We start from the raw sequence: 20,108 nt of genomic DNA on the forward strand, positions 1-20,108 counted from the left end.
GTCACAACAGGTCATTAGTCAGAATTAGTTATTCATATAACATCTTCACCACCATTGTCCACCCAACATGTAATGTCTCTGTCTCCCACAAATCCTTAGATTTCAAAACTTAGTTTTTTGGGCTATCAAAGTTGTTTTTTTTTTTACCTGGAAGTAGAGAGAAAGAGAGTCATTCCAATTATTATCAGGTTTTGCATTCAGTCCTTACTTTTGCTAATACTTTTCACTGTATTGTTACTTGAGTACTGTATATATTCAGTACTTTTACTTTTTACTTGAGTAAATATTTTCTAAAATAATAGTACTTTTACTGTTGTAAATATTATCATTGCTTTACCCACTTCCACTATGGTGTCTTGCATTTCCAGTCAAAGAGGCATTTCGTTCAGGGTTCTTTGTCTTTGAACCTTGGATCTCCTTTTTCAGGACCACTCCTGCCATGTCATTCGACTAGCTTGCCATGTTCCATGGGTGAGGACTTTGGTAACCAATCAAATTATCTCAACCCAAACAGGTTCTCCCCAAAGAACAGATTCTGCATTACAAGTTTTCGTCTGTTGGATGGATTCTTGCTTTGATACACTGATGATTGGTTGATTGGCCACTTGTTGGAACACACAACTACTGACAATTTGGTCTCTAGTACCTCATCCTTCAGCCTTTGCAATAGATGCTTTCTATCATGATGGAATGAAATTACAATGCCATGCCTTCCCTTCAATTTGTATGTTACCCATGGTCTTAGCTATGATTCATTCCAATCCATAGTTAAGTACTTTTGATAGCACCAGATATGCAGCTAAACCCTGGTTTCTGTTTATGCAGTACTTTCATGAGTAGCCCCCCTCTTCTACTTCCTCTTTGATCATCTCTCTGAAGGCAACCATCATCTGACATTGTACACCAAACTGTCCATAAGCTCAAGCTTCAGGCATGTAGATTATGTTCTCCTTTGCACATTATCAGTGTTTAATTTCCAAGATTACCATATATCTGGGTTAGCCTTTGCTTAGTCCTGCAATGGACATGTATCAATGGAAATGGCACACATGTCACCATTGGTATATTGAGAGGAGGTTGAATCTACTTTAATCAGAAGTGCCAATCATAACTCATTTTTAGTCTGGCTCTGTGTCAAGAATTTTACATCTCCCAATGTTTCACTGCATAAGACAGCCTTATTTAACACTTTTCAATTATAGAGACAAAATATTCTTTGAGTCCCTAGTACTCTCCAGACTACCTGTGTTGTTTTGAGTTCTTTCTCCCAAATGGCCATTGCAGTTACCTAACTGGTATGTAAAGGTGGCATTACATTACATTTATCAACATCCATTTGAGTCCTTGGCCTCACACGCCATGTATTACTTGTCCGTCAAGTTTATTTTAATAGTACGTTATTAAACGTACCTGTGCATAGCCACCAATAGTTTTAACCTTATGTTCAAGAGCACCTGTCACAAACCTTGGGTTATTCTGATGAAACAGTGATATTCAACTGTCACTCTTATAATACACTCACAGTTACAAAGTGTGGAGTGCATTTTCACAGCAACAGTATTTAACCTTTAACTTTTAAATTCAGTCTTGATACATAACCACAAGGCCCTGCTTGGCCCAAAGAACATTTAATGAAAATGAAATTATTACTGTGTTTATAAAATGAGAGCTTCACATCAACAAAATATAATAACTTATGACTGCATACTTGAATGGTACAGGGCAGGACAATGTGTTTTATACACACTGTTTTTGATATGCAAATATTTAATTGTTTTTAATTTCAGTTTATTTGGGATGAGGAAAGTTACCTGGTTAAACACATTTTAAATTTGCTTGTTTCAATAACAATACATGATATTGTGTTCTAAATGGTAATTAGTCAAGTATCTTGCAAGAAAGATGGGTAATAATACCTGCAACTAGAAAGTAGTCCTGTCTGTCATTTAATTAGATAATGGCCAAGAGTTTCCACCATGCCAGCACAAATTGATAAAGGCAACATGTAGAATAGCATTCCCTGTGCAAATCTGGCTTAAGTTGTTATTGTATTTTTTTAGTATTCTCCTCAGTTAGTCAGATTCATGTTGAAATTTTAGATTACTAAAGAATTTATATATATTGTAGAGATCTTACATTTGAGGTTTCGAAGAGATTGTGCAGAAGTTTTTTAGATCTATGGTAACATTTGTGACTTCTTTTTAATTTTATATATTTTAACTTGGTTTAAAAGTATTCAGCTTTGTAGTTTACCATACAAATGGGGACCAATCACTAGACTGGTGAGGGAGAGATCACTTTGTTTTATTTCCTCTTTCTTGCAAGTATAACACATGACAAACACTCTTGCTTTTGGTGTTTCATATTGCAATTGTGCTTTTGTGAATAAACATTGTACTTTTACATCTTTCAACTTTGAGACTTTCTTTCAGTCATACCCAGTTGGTGATCTGAAAGATGCACAGTCACACACCATAGACCATTTTATAAGAGCCTCTAATTGGTGAGTCTAACTGACTGCTTTGTGAGAAAATCATTCTCAGGAAAATACCACATTTATAGCAACTGTATAATATTTACACTATAATTAAATTACTAGAGGTATTTTAATCTTGTGAATCGTCACCACTTAATACATGTGTTTTCAAACATTCAGTGTGTGTATTTTGAATAGTTCCTTATAAAAATGCATATTCTGTGTACAGAGATTGTCATTTCCAAAAAACATAATCTTAACAAAAAAAAACAGAAACAGGAGAAATTGCCCAGATAGACAAATGCGAACCAGGAAGTTATTTTTCACAATCTCACAAGTTGAAAAAATCTAGAACTTGACACAAACATCAATTGAAAGTATGAATATTGTATGTTGTATGCTATGTAAAAATCTAGTACTGTACACTATGTCAAATAAGAGACAATTTGGATGCACAGTATGAGTAAAATAGTACACAACATTAATTAACAGTTGTGACATCGGAGTATACGAAGTTACAAATGGAGAATAAACAGGATGCTACAGGAAAAGTAGATATCTAAATAATTTGTATTATAAGATGCAGTTGAAGTAAAAAATGCAATCCAATTATTATTATTTATCAAAAATATAACATTGAGGCCTCTTTAATCTAAGCAGTCATAGAATTTAGAAGATTTAACAGCAGTAAACTAAAGTTTTCTTCAAAAAAGTGGACAATTTGCAATGTTACTAAACTATGCTCTGTTTCCCAAACTGTAGAGTACGGCTGCAAAAGGAGTTGCAAGATGATTTTGGCTTACAACCACCATTTTTTTCTGTAAGGAATACATATGCCCATCTTGAATACTTATAAAATTTATTTTTTAAAGTTTTTTACATTTGATTGATATCACCAACAATGCTATATCACAAAATGATGATAATCATCTTTCGAAAACCAAACCTGAACTTTGGACTAGCCCAGGCTACCCATCATTTTACCCTAAGATATCTTCTGTCATTTTAAGCTAGGCTTCCCCCATCCTCAGTGGCACAATAGTATGTTTGCAAACTCATAACATTAAAACTGGGTTTCAATACTGATTGTGAGAAAAGCACAGATAGCCTATAGTATAGTTTCGTGCTTAACTTTAAACAAACCATTCATTGCCTTTATAATGGTTCTACAGAAATGATTTGTTTCCTTTATTCTGCAGCAAAAGCAACAGTAGGGCTACTGAACTCAGCAGTCACAACAGGCTCCAGGTAAGGCCATATAATACAGGCTTGTGTGAGCTTCAGAGTGTGATTACATAGTATCCCTGGCTACCATGCCATTGTTATTGTATTTTCAAAATTCTGCAGGCCTTTGACATATGCTCGATGTACCTAGATAAGTTAAAATCATTTGTGACCCTTTGAGCTTGCTTCTCCCACATCTCAAGGAAATTTTCTACACTACTGATCTCCACTTAATTTAGTTGCCCAGTTCATAACAGGAAATTCTTCTATCATCTACTTAAAATTTGATTTTTTTGGAATTTGGATCCAAAATATCATTTTTAATTATCTCCACATGTAAAACTTAAAATATTCCACAATTATGACATTATTAACAACTGTAGTTTCTTTAAGTGCTCTGTAACAAATTCCAATTAAAACCCAAACTGAGTCAATCATCTCAATACTATTAACTTGAATATACTCACTTAAATAGGATCTAACTCACATTTTTACATGTAGAGCCACTCCTCGACTTTGTGATTTATCCCTATAAGTGACAACAATACGCTTATTGAGGAAAGACACAAAGAGCTTGAAGGATGGATTATCTTGGCGTTCAGAAACCATTCTGCCCCAACACTGCACTAACCATTCTAGCAGTTTCTCAAGGATCTTTCGATTCTCTCTGCAGTCATTGAGGATTTCGAAACCCTCAACATGGCCCATTGTTACTTGACACTGTTGCAGAAAAATCAGTTTCCTCAATGCTTGGCTGTCTCAGCTACCCACTCTCGGTCATTCTTGCAGCTTGTCCTTGAATGCTTCTTTTACCATGAATAGATTCCAATAACGATCATTCAGGATTTTTCTGGCACTCTAGTAGGCAGATCCTGAATCAAAATAAAAGGTTCCCTCTATTGCATCCTTGGCCTCTCAACCAAGATACTTCTTCAAATTGTGGATTCGCTCAGTGGGAGCAATTCACCTTGAGTCTATAAGTGCTGCAAAGGAAGCCTTCCACCCTGGATATTTCAGGGTATTCCCTTAAAATATAGAAGGCACAGGTGCGGCAAGACGATTGATGTTCACCACATCTATGAACGTCTTTACAAGCGACTGTATATCAGGGATAGTTTTTCCTGACGAGGAGTAGCTCTTGGCAACTGCAAATCATGTTAAGTGCCATCTATGTCTGATGATTCATCATCAAGAGCTTGTTTTCCGAAGAGTTCACTAACTGTTCATTGTTTTTCTAGTTCATGTCGTTGTCACTGAAGTTCCCCTTGAGCCTCTTCCTCTTCTTTGTGTGCAGACACCTCTGCCTATATATACTCCAGCTCATGTTCTTTCCTTCTTGCCTTTTCTGCCAGTAGAGCTACGGCTTGAGCAGCGAGAGGTGCTCTCCTCGAGGCAGTCATCGACCTTGACCTTGTTAAATTGCTGACCCAGCTGAAACCTTTCAATGTTTAGTCATTTGTTGTCCTATATGAAGTATCGTCTGGATATCACTTTTTGCTCTGTCTAATAGAAGCCTAATATCAGGTGGTTCCTCGTTCTCTGTATGATCATGAACCTCAGAGTTCAGTCTGTCAAGACAATCCAAACTACTATTCAGCTGTTCCATTGTAACATGAATTTTTTCGGGACGACACACAGAGTCAAAAAGTTTCTCTACCTTGTCACATAGCTGCATGCTCTGCTTGAACCAGATCAATGGTTAATAACCTCCTCATTCTTTTCCATAGCCTTTAGAGATGGCATGCAAACTCTAGTACTACAATGGGTATCTAATGCATTTCGAGCATTAATGGAAGTAAGTTTCAGGATGAGCATCTACAGCCACTACAACGTATTAGGAAACATGAGTATGAGTATTGGCAGGGAAAGGAATGTCATTTACAAAGAGAATGTATAATAAGGAGCTAAGTACAGAGCCTTGTGAACTCCAGCTAGTAAAGGGAACGAGTGAGAGAGTTCATTATCTTTAACTCTGGTAACGGAGTTATTTAAAAAGCTAGCTATCCAACGGATAAAGGTATTCGGAATGCTTATGGAGAACAGTTTATAAAGGAAAACATATTGCCATACAGAATCGAAGGCCCGTCTGACATTGAGAAATACACTCACGCAACCTGGTTCTGGTTAAAAGCTTGGAATAGGGATTCAGTAAGTCTAACAAGGTGGTCAACGGTTTGACGTTTTCGTCTGGAGGCATTCTGGATATTAGATAAGATGTTATTAGTTTCAGCAAAGAAAGTAAGTCTATTAGTGATGATTTTCTCCAATAGTTTGCTTAAGGTATTAATGAGGCTAATAGGTTTGTAGTTTGAAGAATCAGACAGGTTAGATAAGGACTTGGGGATGACAGTGATAGTGGTTGTTTTCCAGTAATTAGGGTAGTAGCCATGCAAAAAGGAATAACTACATATAGAAAGTAGATGATTTAGAAAGGTCAGGGATAAATGTTTCATGGCGCAGTTATTTATGCCATCTATTCCGGGGGCAGTATTGCTTTTAAGTCGTTTGATGGACATTTCGAGTTTGGTTTGGTGGTTTGAATGGTTTGGTGATATAAGCGTTATGGATGAGAAGGTCTAAACTGAAGTTGGGAGTTAATATTTTGCAATGTTGGGTAAGAAATTATTTATATTAACGAAGGCAGTGTTGTCAAAAGCGGGGAGGTTAGATGTTGTAAAGAAATTCTTAAGGACTTTAGCAAAAATTGTGCATTTGTTCTTGTCAGTAGAAGCCATTTGGTTGTTACGTACTAAGTTGTGAGTGTTAAGATTTTGTGATGACTTACAAACAAATTTAAATTTATTCCAGAATTATTTAGGATGGTTGCAGAAATTGTCTATTGAGGTGCAGATGTTTTCCCATCTAGCCATCTAGTTATTTGTTATTGTTGTATTAGACGTTTAATGATATAGTTTCTTTAATTGATAAATGTTTTGATGTGGTAATTACATGTAGAGACAAACGTCTACGTAGACGACGTCTTTCAGTAATGTGGCTATGGATTTCGGGAGTTAAGGTCCAGTGATGTAACGGCGGGTGCGGACCTGAGCAGGAGTGACAGAATGGAGGGCATTAGTAATAGATTTAGTAAATTTAATAACAAGATCGTCAAGGACTTGGAAGCCAGAGATTAAGGGAGAAACATAGAAGGGAGTGTTAGACAGAGTAGATTTAAAAGCATCCCAGTTGGAATTGGAAAGTTAAGGATAGAAGATGTGGGAAGGGAAAAGCAGGAAAAGCTATTAAAAGATGGAAGGACACAGGAAGGTGATCACCTCAATATGATTGTTGACTGGAAAATCAGAAGTATGAGGCAGATGGTTAGGGGTGACTATGACTAGATCAAGAATATCTTGGGAGACATTAACATGTGTGTGTGTGTTGGATAATCCTTGTTGATACGTGTTAGATTGTTCAAAAGTAAAAAGTTACGAATAATATGTCTGTTACGATTGTTGGTGCAACAGAAGAATTCTTTGTGCTTAGAATTTAAGTCACCAAGGATTATGGAGTGTTTGTGGAGAAAATGGCGTATTGTAAAAAAGTGAAGCCGGGGAACTGTGAGCGGTGACGTAAATTAAGATTATGATGATGGGGAAGCAATTAGGAGTTAGTTCAGCTAAAACAGTTTCATTATGGGGCTGAGAGGGAGGCTTCAGAATTTTAATATTTAACTTACGTTTGTAAAGAAAGGCAATGTTTCTAGTGGGGGCAGAATGGGAGATAGAGAAAATTTTATAACCAGGGAGGGTAAAAGAATGATTGATATTTAGTAAGGTTTCATTAATTGAGATGATGTCAGAGTTTAGGGTGTTGTAGAGGTGGAAAAGCTCATATTTTTTAAAGTAAAAGCCACCTTGAATATTTATGTGTAAGAATGAAACCATACCATTTATCTGGAGGAGTACTGACCTTTCTTGCTTGAATCTAGTGGTACATGACATTCAAATCCGGGTTGCTGATGTCTAAGAAGAACTTGGTAGAGTGGTATATCCAGGAATATAGTTGGTGGAGAGACTCGGATTTGTTTTATATCAACAGGAAAGCAATATCAGCAACAAAAATAGCGAGCCGTTCATGGAAGGCACTACCAAAACCCCTGAGTTTCTTGGGAGTAGGCTCCGAAAGTTGTTGAGCTCCGGTCTTGTTGAAAGTTGGGTTTTCAGGGCTGCTGCATAGTTGACATGTGAGCCTGGACAGATTTAGTATTGGCAGCAGGAAGGCTGTGGAAATCACTGAAAGGTCCACCTGAAAGTGTTGGTTTGCCAAGTTTCAATTTGTTTAGTTCCAGCACTTGTTAGTATTTAGGACAGCCGTGATAGGAGGCAACATGATCACCATTGCAGTTGCTGCACGTAGTTTCCTGATGGGGCCTCTGGCAGTTACTCACATGGTGTAGAACTCCACAGCAAACACATCGCGGAGAGGCTTTACAGGCTGCAGGGGTATGACCAAAACGGTGACATTTGAAACAGCATTCTCTGACGAGTTTCCATTGGGCTATCCTTGTACCCCAAATAAAAGCAAGGATATCTACGTTTAACGTATAATCTCCAACCATCATACCATGTTTGCTGGCCTGGCATGGCCTAGCGCGTTAAGGCGTGCGCTTCGTAATCTGAATTTAATTTAATTTAACATATAAACGTATATTCATAAAGCCGATGGGCTCCATCTGGGCCGAGTGTGATGATTTTCATGGATAATTACTGATAAAAAGCAAGACATTTATAGATTTTTTTTTATATTGTTACATTTTCACTATATTGTCTTTGTTTCAGAATTTCAAAAGGGGCCCGGCATGGCCTAGCGCGTTAAAGCGTGCGTTTCGTAATCTGAGGGTCGCGGGTTCGCGCCAAAACATGTTCGCCCTCCAAGCCGTGGGGGCGTTATAATGTGACGGTCAATCCCACTATTCGTTGGTAAAAGAGTAGCCCAAGAGTTGGCGGTGGGTGGTGATGACTAGCTGCCTTCCCTCTAGTATTATACTGCTAAATTAAGGACGGCTAGCACAGATAGCCCTCGAGTTGCTTTGTGCGAAATTCCAAAAAAAAAAAAAACTTGTTTTTTTTTTGTGTGAACATTTTGATATACATTTATCATTATAATTTTCAAATTTTAAGTGTTCAATAGATCACTTCCTTTCGTATTTTGAGCAGAAATTAAGCAATTGAAACAAGTAAACACTTAAATAATATAGGAATTGGTGATGTATAATTAAATCAAATAAAGAATTTTAAAGTTAAACTGATGTCACCAAATCTGTTTTATTTTAACCTGTAAATGACGGCCATCATCACTCAGTGCTGCTACCTGGAACACTCCCGCTGCTTCAATTTTGTTGTAAATACGTTTTCCATTGCTGTCAAATTGTACTTTTTTCAACAAAATTGACCGAACTTAGCCTCGAAATCAAATATAAAGTTAAATTCTTTGATGACAGCAAGTATTTGATTATACTGCGACAAATTATATGATGTTTTCTTTTCAAAGTGTACAGGAAAAAGTAATATGGTGTTTGTAATGTTAAAACTAAATCAAACTGAGGAATAAATATGTAATGTAAAAACAATATAAATAGACCGGTATCTTCAGTATTACTTTACATATAAAAATATATAGTTTTCATTTTGCTATGCTTTTTTATCAAAATGGCGAAACTATTTTCTTTGAGTAGTACAATTGTCTTGTCAGGTGAACTTGGATAAAGTGTGCTACAACGATTGAACAACACTTAATGAAACAGATATTGTGGTTAGTAAACTCAAGTAGAGGATTGTAAAAGGTTTAATACTTATTCAGTGTGTTAATATTCTTGTATTTCTAACGTTTATTTCACAATTTTCTGATCATATTTCATTAAGGTAAAATTGATATTTTTTAATGCGTCCGTCTAGCTGAGCTGATTATTCTTTATTCGTTGTCACATGTTTTGAACAATTGTCGTCTATAATTATGGAAATCGTTCCACTAGTAGAATTAAATGTGTACAAATGCTACAAACGTATTCAACTTTGAACTCAAACTAAACACCTAGAGTTATTTTAACAGAAAACCAGTAGTTAAAAAATCATTCATAAACACCAGTTGAATTAACACATTCCACTTGTGTGCATTTTACGAATTCTTTGCACCTAATGAGCACGGGTTCGATGCTGATAAAGTATATCTGTATATAAATAACACAGTGATGAATCAGGAGCATGCGTGGATTCGTGATTCATGTTATGAGCTATGATTCGAAAGTTCACATTTCTAGTAGCAAAAGGCTGCAGAGCAGGTTTCGCGGTTTTAACTGTGGTGGAGTTATGACTATCATAAACAATCCTACTAAAAGTATCCATCCCTTTAGTACTTTGAAATCATGGATAAATATGCCCGACCATTTGTTACCTGCTTTTTTTAAACCCATGTACCACACAAGATGTTCAGCAGTTAGAGATTAAGGATCGTTATTCTTCAAATATGGGATCTCTGACCTGCGTTTTGTGGTTTTAACATTCGAAAAGTTTTATTTATGGCACTCGGTATTGTATATCAGGCATTTCGATACCACAGGAAGACTTGACATATTTTCTAATTGTACTAATTAACAATAACAAAAAAAAAAGACATTTTATGATATTTAAAGTAAAGAAAGTGCTTAATCAACTCAATCGCCTGGTAACATACGAGTAGAAGATTTTCCAATGGGTTTCGACAAATACTGAGACGTTTGTTTTCAAACTGTTTCGTCTGTACTCTCGCAAATATGAATAGCTTGACTGTAATCTACCGTCGCAAACAATCCAACAAATGTGTTGCTGAGCTTGCAAATACACAGATATTATACATTATACAGTTCAAGAATATCCAATCCCATTTGTTGATTCTTTGGGTTTTTTTCTCAAGAAAATAAAATTTATATATTTATCAATGAAACTGCTGGTAGTGTTCATATTTTCCAAAAACGTAAATCTAAATTGAATTTCTCACGGTAGCCTAACAGAGTCATCATGAAAACACTGCTGATAGATGAAACCCAAGTCAAACTTTTTAAGGTAACCTGAAAGAAACGTTGTCAAGGAGACATCTCTAATTGCTGAAACTTTATACATCTATTTAAGAAATTATTGTACGTTTATTTTGATACGTCAGTGAAGCACCACTCATGCTTGGATTTGTTTTCCGGAATTTGAAGAATTCACAGAAGTGACTTATTTATAATGGAAAAGAAGTAATTGCTGTACAAGTTGAAAATGACAATTGAGATATTACACCACACCGAGGTAGTTCTATGTTACTGCATATTTATAATTTTAATATTTTAAAAAATATAGTAATTAAAAAAAAGTTATTTCGAATAAGTAAATACTCCAACCATAACCTTACGAGACAAGAAGTATAACAAATTATCATATTTTACAGCGAAATAAGTAGATGAATGAACAAAACTTCAGTGAAAACATTTTATTTGAACCGAATATTTTAATCGACGTCAAAAAATAGATTTGCTTTGAAAATCAGGTTAGACCCTCCTGAAAGAGACAGCGACAAGGTCCTTAAAGATTTCGTTTGCACCAACCAGGCTGGAAACTCTACAAGTTGCCAACTTAGTGTCTCAGGAATGTGGACAAAGCAGTTGTTAACAGTTATATAACAAGGGGCGTGTTTATATAAACATGTTTTATGGTTGTGTGCTAGGTATTCATTCTACGGACAAGTATGTATGCGCACATTTGTTTCATCTGGGTATGAATCTCACTATTATTTTGTTTTTGTTGCAGATTGAAAAAGTAAACTTTATCTGTCCTTCGGAATGATACTTTGTAACATTTGTTAAGTACATTAAGTGTCAAAACGTAGATTATTTTGTTATTCATTTCAAACGCGAAATGACAATTTTCATTACAAACCGAAAAGTCTTATGAATAGCTTTTCGATATCCTCACCAACACACACACACAGGAAACTCTGATGGTTTAAGTATTAGAGATAATACATCACTGAAGGAAGACATCATCAAGATAAATTTTATCATACATTTTTAAAGAAAACCTCCGTTTTGAAAGATACAATTCGCCTTACGTTATCAGCACCCTTCTTATCTGGATGACACACTTAATCTCATTTGGAATTCTTGTGTTTCTTATATTTGTGTATAATTTTATTGACAGCCTTAACACTGATTGGTAATATATGAAACGTCATTGTGTCCACTTGCATATTTGTCAGTAAACTGCCACACAATTACAGTTTTGTTCTACAGAAGTCTTACCACATAAAATATCATCACATCCAACTGATCACCATAAGAAGCTTTGCATTATTCACTAGAACGTTTACCAAACTGAAATTCGTTATATCCATTTGTTTACTCTCACAAAAGAAGATTTGTCTACCAGGAATATTTTCATATATAACGTCATTTTATTCATCTCAAACTTATCTTTGTACCTCTAGATTGTTGTCTTACAGAATGTCATTATATGAGTCTGCTTGTCATCAGAAACGTACACTCTTATGATGATGCTTATGAAGCTTTTTTTTAACAAAAATTATCGTCTTACTGAATGCTATTATATTCAACTCTCTATGGATTCCTATTCTTGCTCTGACTAATTGCTATGTGTTTCAGGTATTTTAATCATTATATCATGATGAAATTAAAGAATAAAGTTCGAAAATTTAAAAATATATATTTTAAAAACCAATCAGGATCTTATCAAAATGACTAAATGCTTTCGTTTCTTGCTTAATACAACGTACTTTCTGTAACATAATTTTTGAAATTCTTTGTTTGTTTGTTTTGGAATTTCGCACAAAGCTACTCGAGGGCTATCTGTGCTAGCCGTCCCTAATTTTGCAGTGTAAGATTAGAGGGAAGGCAGCTAGTCATCACCACACACCGACAACTCTTGGGTTACTCAGTTAACAACGAATAGTGGGATTGACCGTCACATTATACGCCCCTACGGCTGAAAGGGCAAGCATGTTTTGGTGCGATGGGGATTCGAACTCGCGACCCTCAGATTACGAGTCGAACGCCTTAACCCACCTTGCCATGCCGGACCAAAATAAATGTAATATAAAATCAGACGTATCGTTAATTAACTATTAAGAAGAACAGTGATAATATTAAAACGTCGACAAATTCAAAACAAACCTTGAACAGAACACAGTCTCAGAATAAACCTAACGATCTTACTTCATCCTCTGATCAGTCTAAAATCCACGTTTCAATTATGGTTAAAGCTCAGAGAGCACATTGTGTGGTTTTGAGTTTTAAAAACATTAAACGAACAACAAAAGCATCATACATACTTTATTTTCTAAGTATTTTCTTACCCATAGTACAGCGCAGGGGTGGTCTAGAATTTCATATGCCTGGATTGTGAATATGAAGATTCATGGCTCGCTTCCAGATTTTGCAAAATCGCATTCCACACTTTGATGTTGTTTGTACGCTAAGAAAAGAAGGCAGTGAAATTCCACTATTTGCCCACAGAAAAGAAGCTCACGGGTTAACTAGTTGTCTTCTCTCCAGTTCAAAACCTTCAACTTATAAAGCCCGGCATGGTTACTGACCGGTAGCTAACCTCTTGTTTGAAGGCGGTTGTGTAATTGAGTGTAGGAACATAGAGGGCGTGCTTAGACCCATCAATAGATTTTCCCAGCAACCAATTAGCAATCCACATAGATTTCACCACGATGAAGACAAACTTCACGTTCAACAACCACAACTATATACAAACAAATGGCCTAAGTATGGGCAACCCAGTATCACCAGTTCTAGCCAATATTTTTACGACAAAAGTTGAAACAGAAGCAGTAAACACAGCATTACATACACCACTGTATTAATATAACTATGTAGACGACACGATTGCGGGATTCCCATCCACAGAACACACACTTAACTTTTTCAGTTACATTAACTCTATACATCCCAACATTAACTTCACATGTGAACGGAAAGAAACCAATCACATATCATATCTTAACCTCAAAACTACAAGAACCGATACACAATTTGAAACAGGAATCCACCGAAACATCCTCCATACTGGACTATACATTCCTTGGAACTCAGCATATAAAACAAAACAAAAACTCAACATACAAAGAAACCAAATAAACATAGCCATAAAACTATGCTCACCAGATAAAATTAACGACGAATTAGACAAAGTAAAACAATACTTCATCAACATCAATAAGTTTCTCCACAAACCGTAGAAAACATTATACGTACACACCTAGACAGAAAGCAAAATCAACCAACAAAAGTAAATATATCTCACGAATCAAAAACTCACGAAACCATATGCTGCTGCATGCCATATTCCTGATATCAGCAGACAAATAACCTACATTTGGCAGAAACTAGTAACAAAATATGACATTCCAGTTAATACCAAATATTAGCAATATGCAGACATTTGATGTTACGAATATTTCTACAAAGGGTAAAATAATGGGTTTAAACTAACGTTTCATTTAAAAATTAATTATGTAAACTGGTCGAACTATCGCTATCACTCGGGTCTCTATCCATTATAAAGTTATTATGTAAACTGGTCGAACTATCGCTATCACTCGGGTCTCTATCCTTTATAAAGTTATTATGTAAACTGGTCGAACTATCGCTATCACTCGGGTCTCTATCCATTATAAAGTTATTATGTAAACTGGTCGAACTATCGCTATCACTCGGGTCTCTATCCATTATAAAGTTATTATGTAAACTAGTCGAACTATCGCTATCACTCGGGTCTCTATCCATTATAAAGTTATTATGTAAACTAGTCGAACTATCGCTATCACTCGGGTCTCTATCCATTATAAAGTTATTATGTAAACTGGTCGAACTATCGCTATCACTCGGGTCTCTATCCATTATAAAGTTTAATCTTGTACCCATACTAATTATCCGTTAGTTTCAACAAATTATCTTCCATTGAATAAATAACACAAATGATACCACATGAAACTTGGATTATAACGCATGTTACAACTTTTGTTCTACGTCGTTTGCTCTTTCAGAATTCGATAAACTTATTGAAATTCGAAGTTACGATTTTGAAAATGCCCATCTGATAACGCATAAAATCGTAATACGTAAAACAATATATATATATATGATTATAATATAATGTTATAATATAGGAACAGGTGTTCTTTCATCCTTTGAAACTTTTATGGGCGTATGGATTGACTTTAAAGTTGTGAAACAGAAACATCCAAGTTTAACAGAATTATCACCCGTATTTTATGTTTTGACTTGTTATGGCATTCTGTTACACTTATCGCATAGAAAGGTTAAGTGAAGTTTACTCTACAGTTGATTTGTGGACGCTTTTCTTCTGGGTATTTTACTGGTTATTGGACCAGCAAACTTTATTTCCATTAATATATTGTTTATGTTTTCTTAAAAACAAATATTTTGAAAATCTATTCTTGTTTCATCCTACAAGTTCAAGTTTAGTTAAAATATTTGTCAGTCGTGCTTACACAATTTTAAGCAGGTGAGATAACTTTCCCGATGAATTAAATAGTATCAAAAAACTTTTAAAACGCAATAAATTTCGTCAGTAGTAATATGAATATAAAAAGTAAATAAACTGACCACCCCTAAAGTCATGAACTTTATGTAACCAGAGAAACCTGCAATAATATTGTTGCTATACTTAGGGTAGCATTCAGAAGGTATTTAAAAAGCTAGTTTTAATATTAGTTCATTTACAGATTGAAATTAAGCATATTTTGAGTCTATCGTTATGACGAAAGAACTTTTAATTTTGAGTATATAATTCCCGAAAATAAGAAGTAATTTGTTATTAAAATAACAAATTGAGCTGAGGAATATGGAAGTCCAGCTATTAAATTGTTCTCAGCTTGTATAAAAAAAAAAGCCTATTCCTGAAAACCTTCAAAACACGCCAATAGACTTATGAGTAATATGAATGTAACCATATGGTAAATCTAACTGATGTTAAGGAAAAACTGTGAAGTTTGGGAGAGTCTGAGACTGAATTCAGTGGTACCGTTATTCTGTGGTACTATTCCTTTTGAAAGTCTTTATATTAGTTAATTAGACATTAGAAGGAAGAGCAAAACTGTCAAATCTACTAGCTCCAGTAAGTAACAAATCGCCATATTTCATTTTTAAAAAATTAAGAGGAAACTCAGAGAAAATACATAAACCCAGTAAATGTAAGCTTATGATAAGTTCACAATAAACACTTTATCAGCTTTTGTAATACGTTTTGTCAAGAAAAGAAACATGCTTTGGTTGTCATATTCCCATGTGACTTTAGCGATTATATAGTTTTAAATTTAAATATAATCAAAAATATATACTGTTATAACACAAGGATAGAGATAATATTAATTCTTAAACTACTTCTTCATTAGCACAACTTGTTGCCAGGAACATGTTGAAGTGTTAGCTCAAAAAGATGGTTCTTATATCATGACCTTCAAAATGACCCAGACCGGTCACTTTTGGCTACATGTGAGAGTGAACGGACAAGATATTAAGGTCAGTATAAATTTTTTTCTTGTACAATATATAAGGTTTTGTTTCTTCTTTGTTACAGAACAAGTTTACGTTCGGTTACAGAAAGATCCATCTGTATTTACAAACTTCCAAAAGAGCAGTCAAATAATTAACGATGTTACAACACAGTAATCGATATTCAACTATTGAAACAAAGGTTTCATATCTCTATTCATTTGCTTATATTTTTTGTTAGAATGAGGAAGATCTGCAGCTTTCTAATTTTGCAAAGGAAACATTCTGTCGTTTCCAGAAAGCTCCACGTTTGCCCAACACAGACACACAGTATCTGATGATAGAAAGCTTTCCTTCATCTATTGGCTTGAAGAAAATGAAAGCTTAACACATTCAAAAAAATTGAGAAAACTTAAATGATGTGCATATTTTCACATTCGACGCTCATTAAAGGCTAATGAGGTCTAGATTTCATTGTCAACACCCATAAATGCCGAATATATATATCTGTTTAAATAGTTCAGTATGTTAGATATTAACATAAATATATTGTGTAAAAGCAAAGAACGACCTAAGACACCATCACATTCATTACAACTATCCTAGCATCACTACTAACATCAAGTCAGTAAGCTACTTCCTGTGTAATGTTTGTACGGTCAATTTAACATGATGACACCACTGTATTTCACGAAAATGGCATCTTTGTAGGGCCTCAATTGCGAAAAGGAAAGACTCCATCAAATCAATATGCTGTTTGCTCCACAACTTACAAGTTTGAGGGGGGGATCTAGTCTTGTAGCTTGACTGATTCACTGAATGTCTACAGCTGTATAAAATGTCCCTTATATCCTCAACCCACGAATTATTTTCAAGCATATTTAAGTAACACATTTAGAATAAATGTGCTAAAAGTTTTGTGCTTCCATTTAAATAAAGAACTTCCAACAAAAGTACAGCGTAGCCTAAAACCTAGATCAAATCAAAATTTTGGCCCACTAAATAATAAAAAATCAGAAATCTGTACTTAATAGCGATTTATCTATTTCTTTTTTTTGTTAAAAGCCTTTTAAAATGTTCAGAAAAATGCCTGTCTATTTTGAATTGAAGTTTGTGAGTAGCGGGGTAGAGGGGGTCAAAGTTTTGATCTAGGCCCAAGTCACAAAACTTACTAATAATACAACACGATTTTCTTCCGACTCTAATCAGCTAATAAATAAACCAGTATGTTTTTTTAAAAAAGGTTTTACGGTTTAATTTCAGTTTAATATGACTGGAAGACTAAATTACCCTGCAGGTGTAATGTAATGAAATATGTTTTCTGCGTCTTGCCAGTTTTGTCCGAGGAACTGCCTGCCTTGCTGATTCTTTAGTTACCTATTGTAGATAAAGTTATTATATTCTCATCGCTTGAGCTTGTTGCTAAGAAACAGAGGATCGACATCTTTTACAGATGGCTATTCAATATTCTTGGATTACAAGTAAGAAGAGGCTACAACATGAAACTAAGCACTGGTTCAGTATTGATTTCAGGAACTCACTATGATCGAATTAGCACTTTATTAAAAATAAATGGATATAAAACCTTCAAAAAGTAAATGCAGTTATATTTTTTCTGACTGGTTCACGTGAACCGGTGTAAAACCGGTCTAAACTCGCATCCGAGTATGAACGGGAACTTACGTTGTTGCTCTACAATTAACAGCTTTTATAAAGTTCTATGTTTTTGGGCTTTTGAAAGTTGTTTGTTCATATTAACGGTTTGTGAAAAACACGTAAAGAGGATGAAACAATAACATAATCCAGTGGATTAAGAAAAGTTTCCTTTGATGGAAATTCTTTAATTAGAATCATAATATGGATGGACTGGTCTGATTTGTTTTGAATTTCGAGCAAAGCTATACGAGGGCTATCTGCGCCTTCTGTCCCTAACATGGCAGTGAAAGACTAGAAGGAAGGTAACTAGCCATCACTACCCACCGCCAACTCTTGAGCTACTCTTTTATCAACAAATAGTAGGATTGGCCGTAGGATAATAACGCTCCCAGGGCTGTAAGGACGATCATATTTGGTGTGACGGGAATTCGAATCCGCGACACTCTTATTACGAGTTTAAACACCCTAACCACCTGACCATGTTGGGTCCAGACTAGAAGGAAAGCAGTTAGTCAAAATTACTCAGCACAACTTCTTGGAGTACTTTTTTTATCTGAAGACTAATTGGATTGAACGTAACATTTTAAAGTCCCCATGGTTTTCAGGGCATGTTCCGTGACGGAAGCTCGAATCATCGATCCGGAGATTGTGACTCGACTGGCCTAATCATCATGCCCCATACCCCCATCCTATAACATAAAAATATATATAGTAGAAGACGAAAGTGGCTTCCAAGCTAAAGTCATTTGCTCCCTGTATTGTTATCGTACATTGTGTACGTGTTCTTACTAAGCACCAGATCTTTAAATATATCAAATTTAATTACATAGTGCCATTAACATAAATAAAAAAAAATCATGCATACGAATATTTCAATAAAACAGTGAATCAATTTGTTGGAATTCTCATCTATTCAGACAATTCACAGTCGATCTCAAAACAGTGTAATAATTTAATAATTATAACCACTTATGCGAAATATGTATTTATTTTAACAATAAAATGACTTGAGTTTATTGAATTAGTTATTAATTCAATACAAACACCACAAAACGTATTTAACTTGTATACGGACATGATCGTCGATCCCAAACACCGTATAGACGTGCTGTAATAATAATAACGATAACTGGTTAAATCCAAGTATTAGCAACCAAATACGTTAACAAGTAAAACGTGATATTTTACTTAAGTATACATTTTAGTTTAAAAAAACATGAAAATAAAATAGAACAAACACATTTGATAAACTGAACCATGGATAATACAAATAAAAAATCCGATTATTTCCATTAAACCCATTCGCTACAGTGAGTACAGATATATTTTTAGGCCCGGCATGGCCTAGCGCGTTAAGGCTTGCAACTCGTAATCTGAGAGTCCCCCAAACATACTCGCCCTTTCAGCTGTGGGGACGTTATAATATGACGGTTAATCCCATTATTCGTTGGTAAAAGAGTAGCCCAAGAGTTGTCGATGGGTGGTGATGACTAGCTGCCTTCCCTCTAGTCTTACATTCTAAATTAGGGATGGCTAGCACAGATGGCGAAATTCAAAAACAAAACAAGTTTCGATTATAGATTTAGAAAGGGAAGATCATGTCTTGAGAATTTGCTGGATTTCTTTGAAAGTTTACGTTTAACCCGGGCATGGATATGAAATGGACGTGGTATAATTTAATGTTTATAAAGCTTGTGATAAAGTGTCGTGAACGGAGATTTCTTAAGTATGATGGTGAAAGAAATAACCAGTTCGAGAGTTGTTTGGATAGAGAAGGTTAATATAAACGGTGTTAAGTTAGCGGATTAACTAGCAAGGACCGATCCAAGGTCGATTAGTATTCATATTTGCAATGGTACTTCTTTAAAGACAGAATTTCTGGAACAATAGAAAAGAATTATATGGCTGACTCTGAATTTTACAAGCCCACTTGTGTCAGAGTTGGAACAGTGCTTGAGCTGTTATTAAGAATGACCTATATTCACTAGAAATAATTTAACAGTGTATCTTGTGTGCGTTTTTTGTTTTTTGCTTTAGTTTAGTTACGGCTAAACATTACCGTAATTTATTACATCAATAAATAAATACATATGAAAATTATAATGTTATGCTATAATCTGTTAGGCCTGTTTAAAACTTAAAGCTTTTAATGTTATACAAAATGTCTACTAAACTAAATAATGTATATTTATGTCCGTTTAAAAGAGAGCGCGAATATGAACGTTTTCAGGACAGACAAAACCGAGTATAGTTATC

General features: G+C 35.0%; 1 protein-coding gene across 1 annotated transcript in view; it reads left to right on the top strand.

The window, feature by feature from the left end:
* The window catches only part of LOC143251937 (E3 ubiquitin-protein ligase TRIM45-like), a 73,655-nt gene extending 57,509 nt beyond the window's left edge, over positions 1 to 16,146 (top strand). The window contains exon 5 of the mRNA XM_076503318.1: positions 16,097 to 16,146. Within this exon, the coding sequence (XP_076359433.1) occupies positions 16,097 to 16,131 (35 nt within the window). The 3' untranslated portion in view covers positions 16,132 to 16,146. The remainder of the gene's footprint in view (positions 1 to 16,096) is intronic.
* Positions 16,147 to 20,108: the final 3,962 nt, after the last annotated feature.

Source organism: Tachypleus tridentatus, chromosome 6, assembly GCF_004210375.1.
Source record: "Tachypleus tridentatus isolate NWPU-2018 chromosome 6, ASM421037v1, whole genome shotgun sequence".
Classification (NCBI taxonomy): domain Eukaryota; kingdom Metazoa; phylum Arthropoda; class Merostomata; order Xiphosura; family Limulidae; genus Tachypleus; species Tachypleus tridentatus.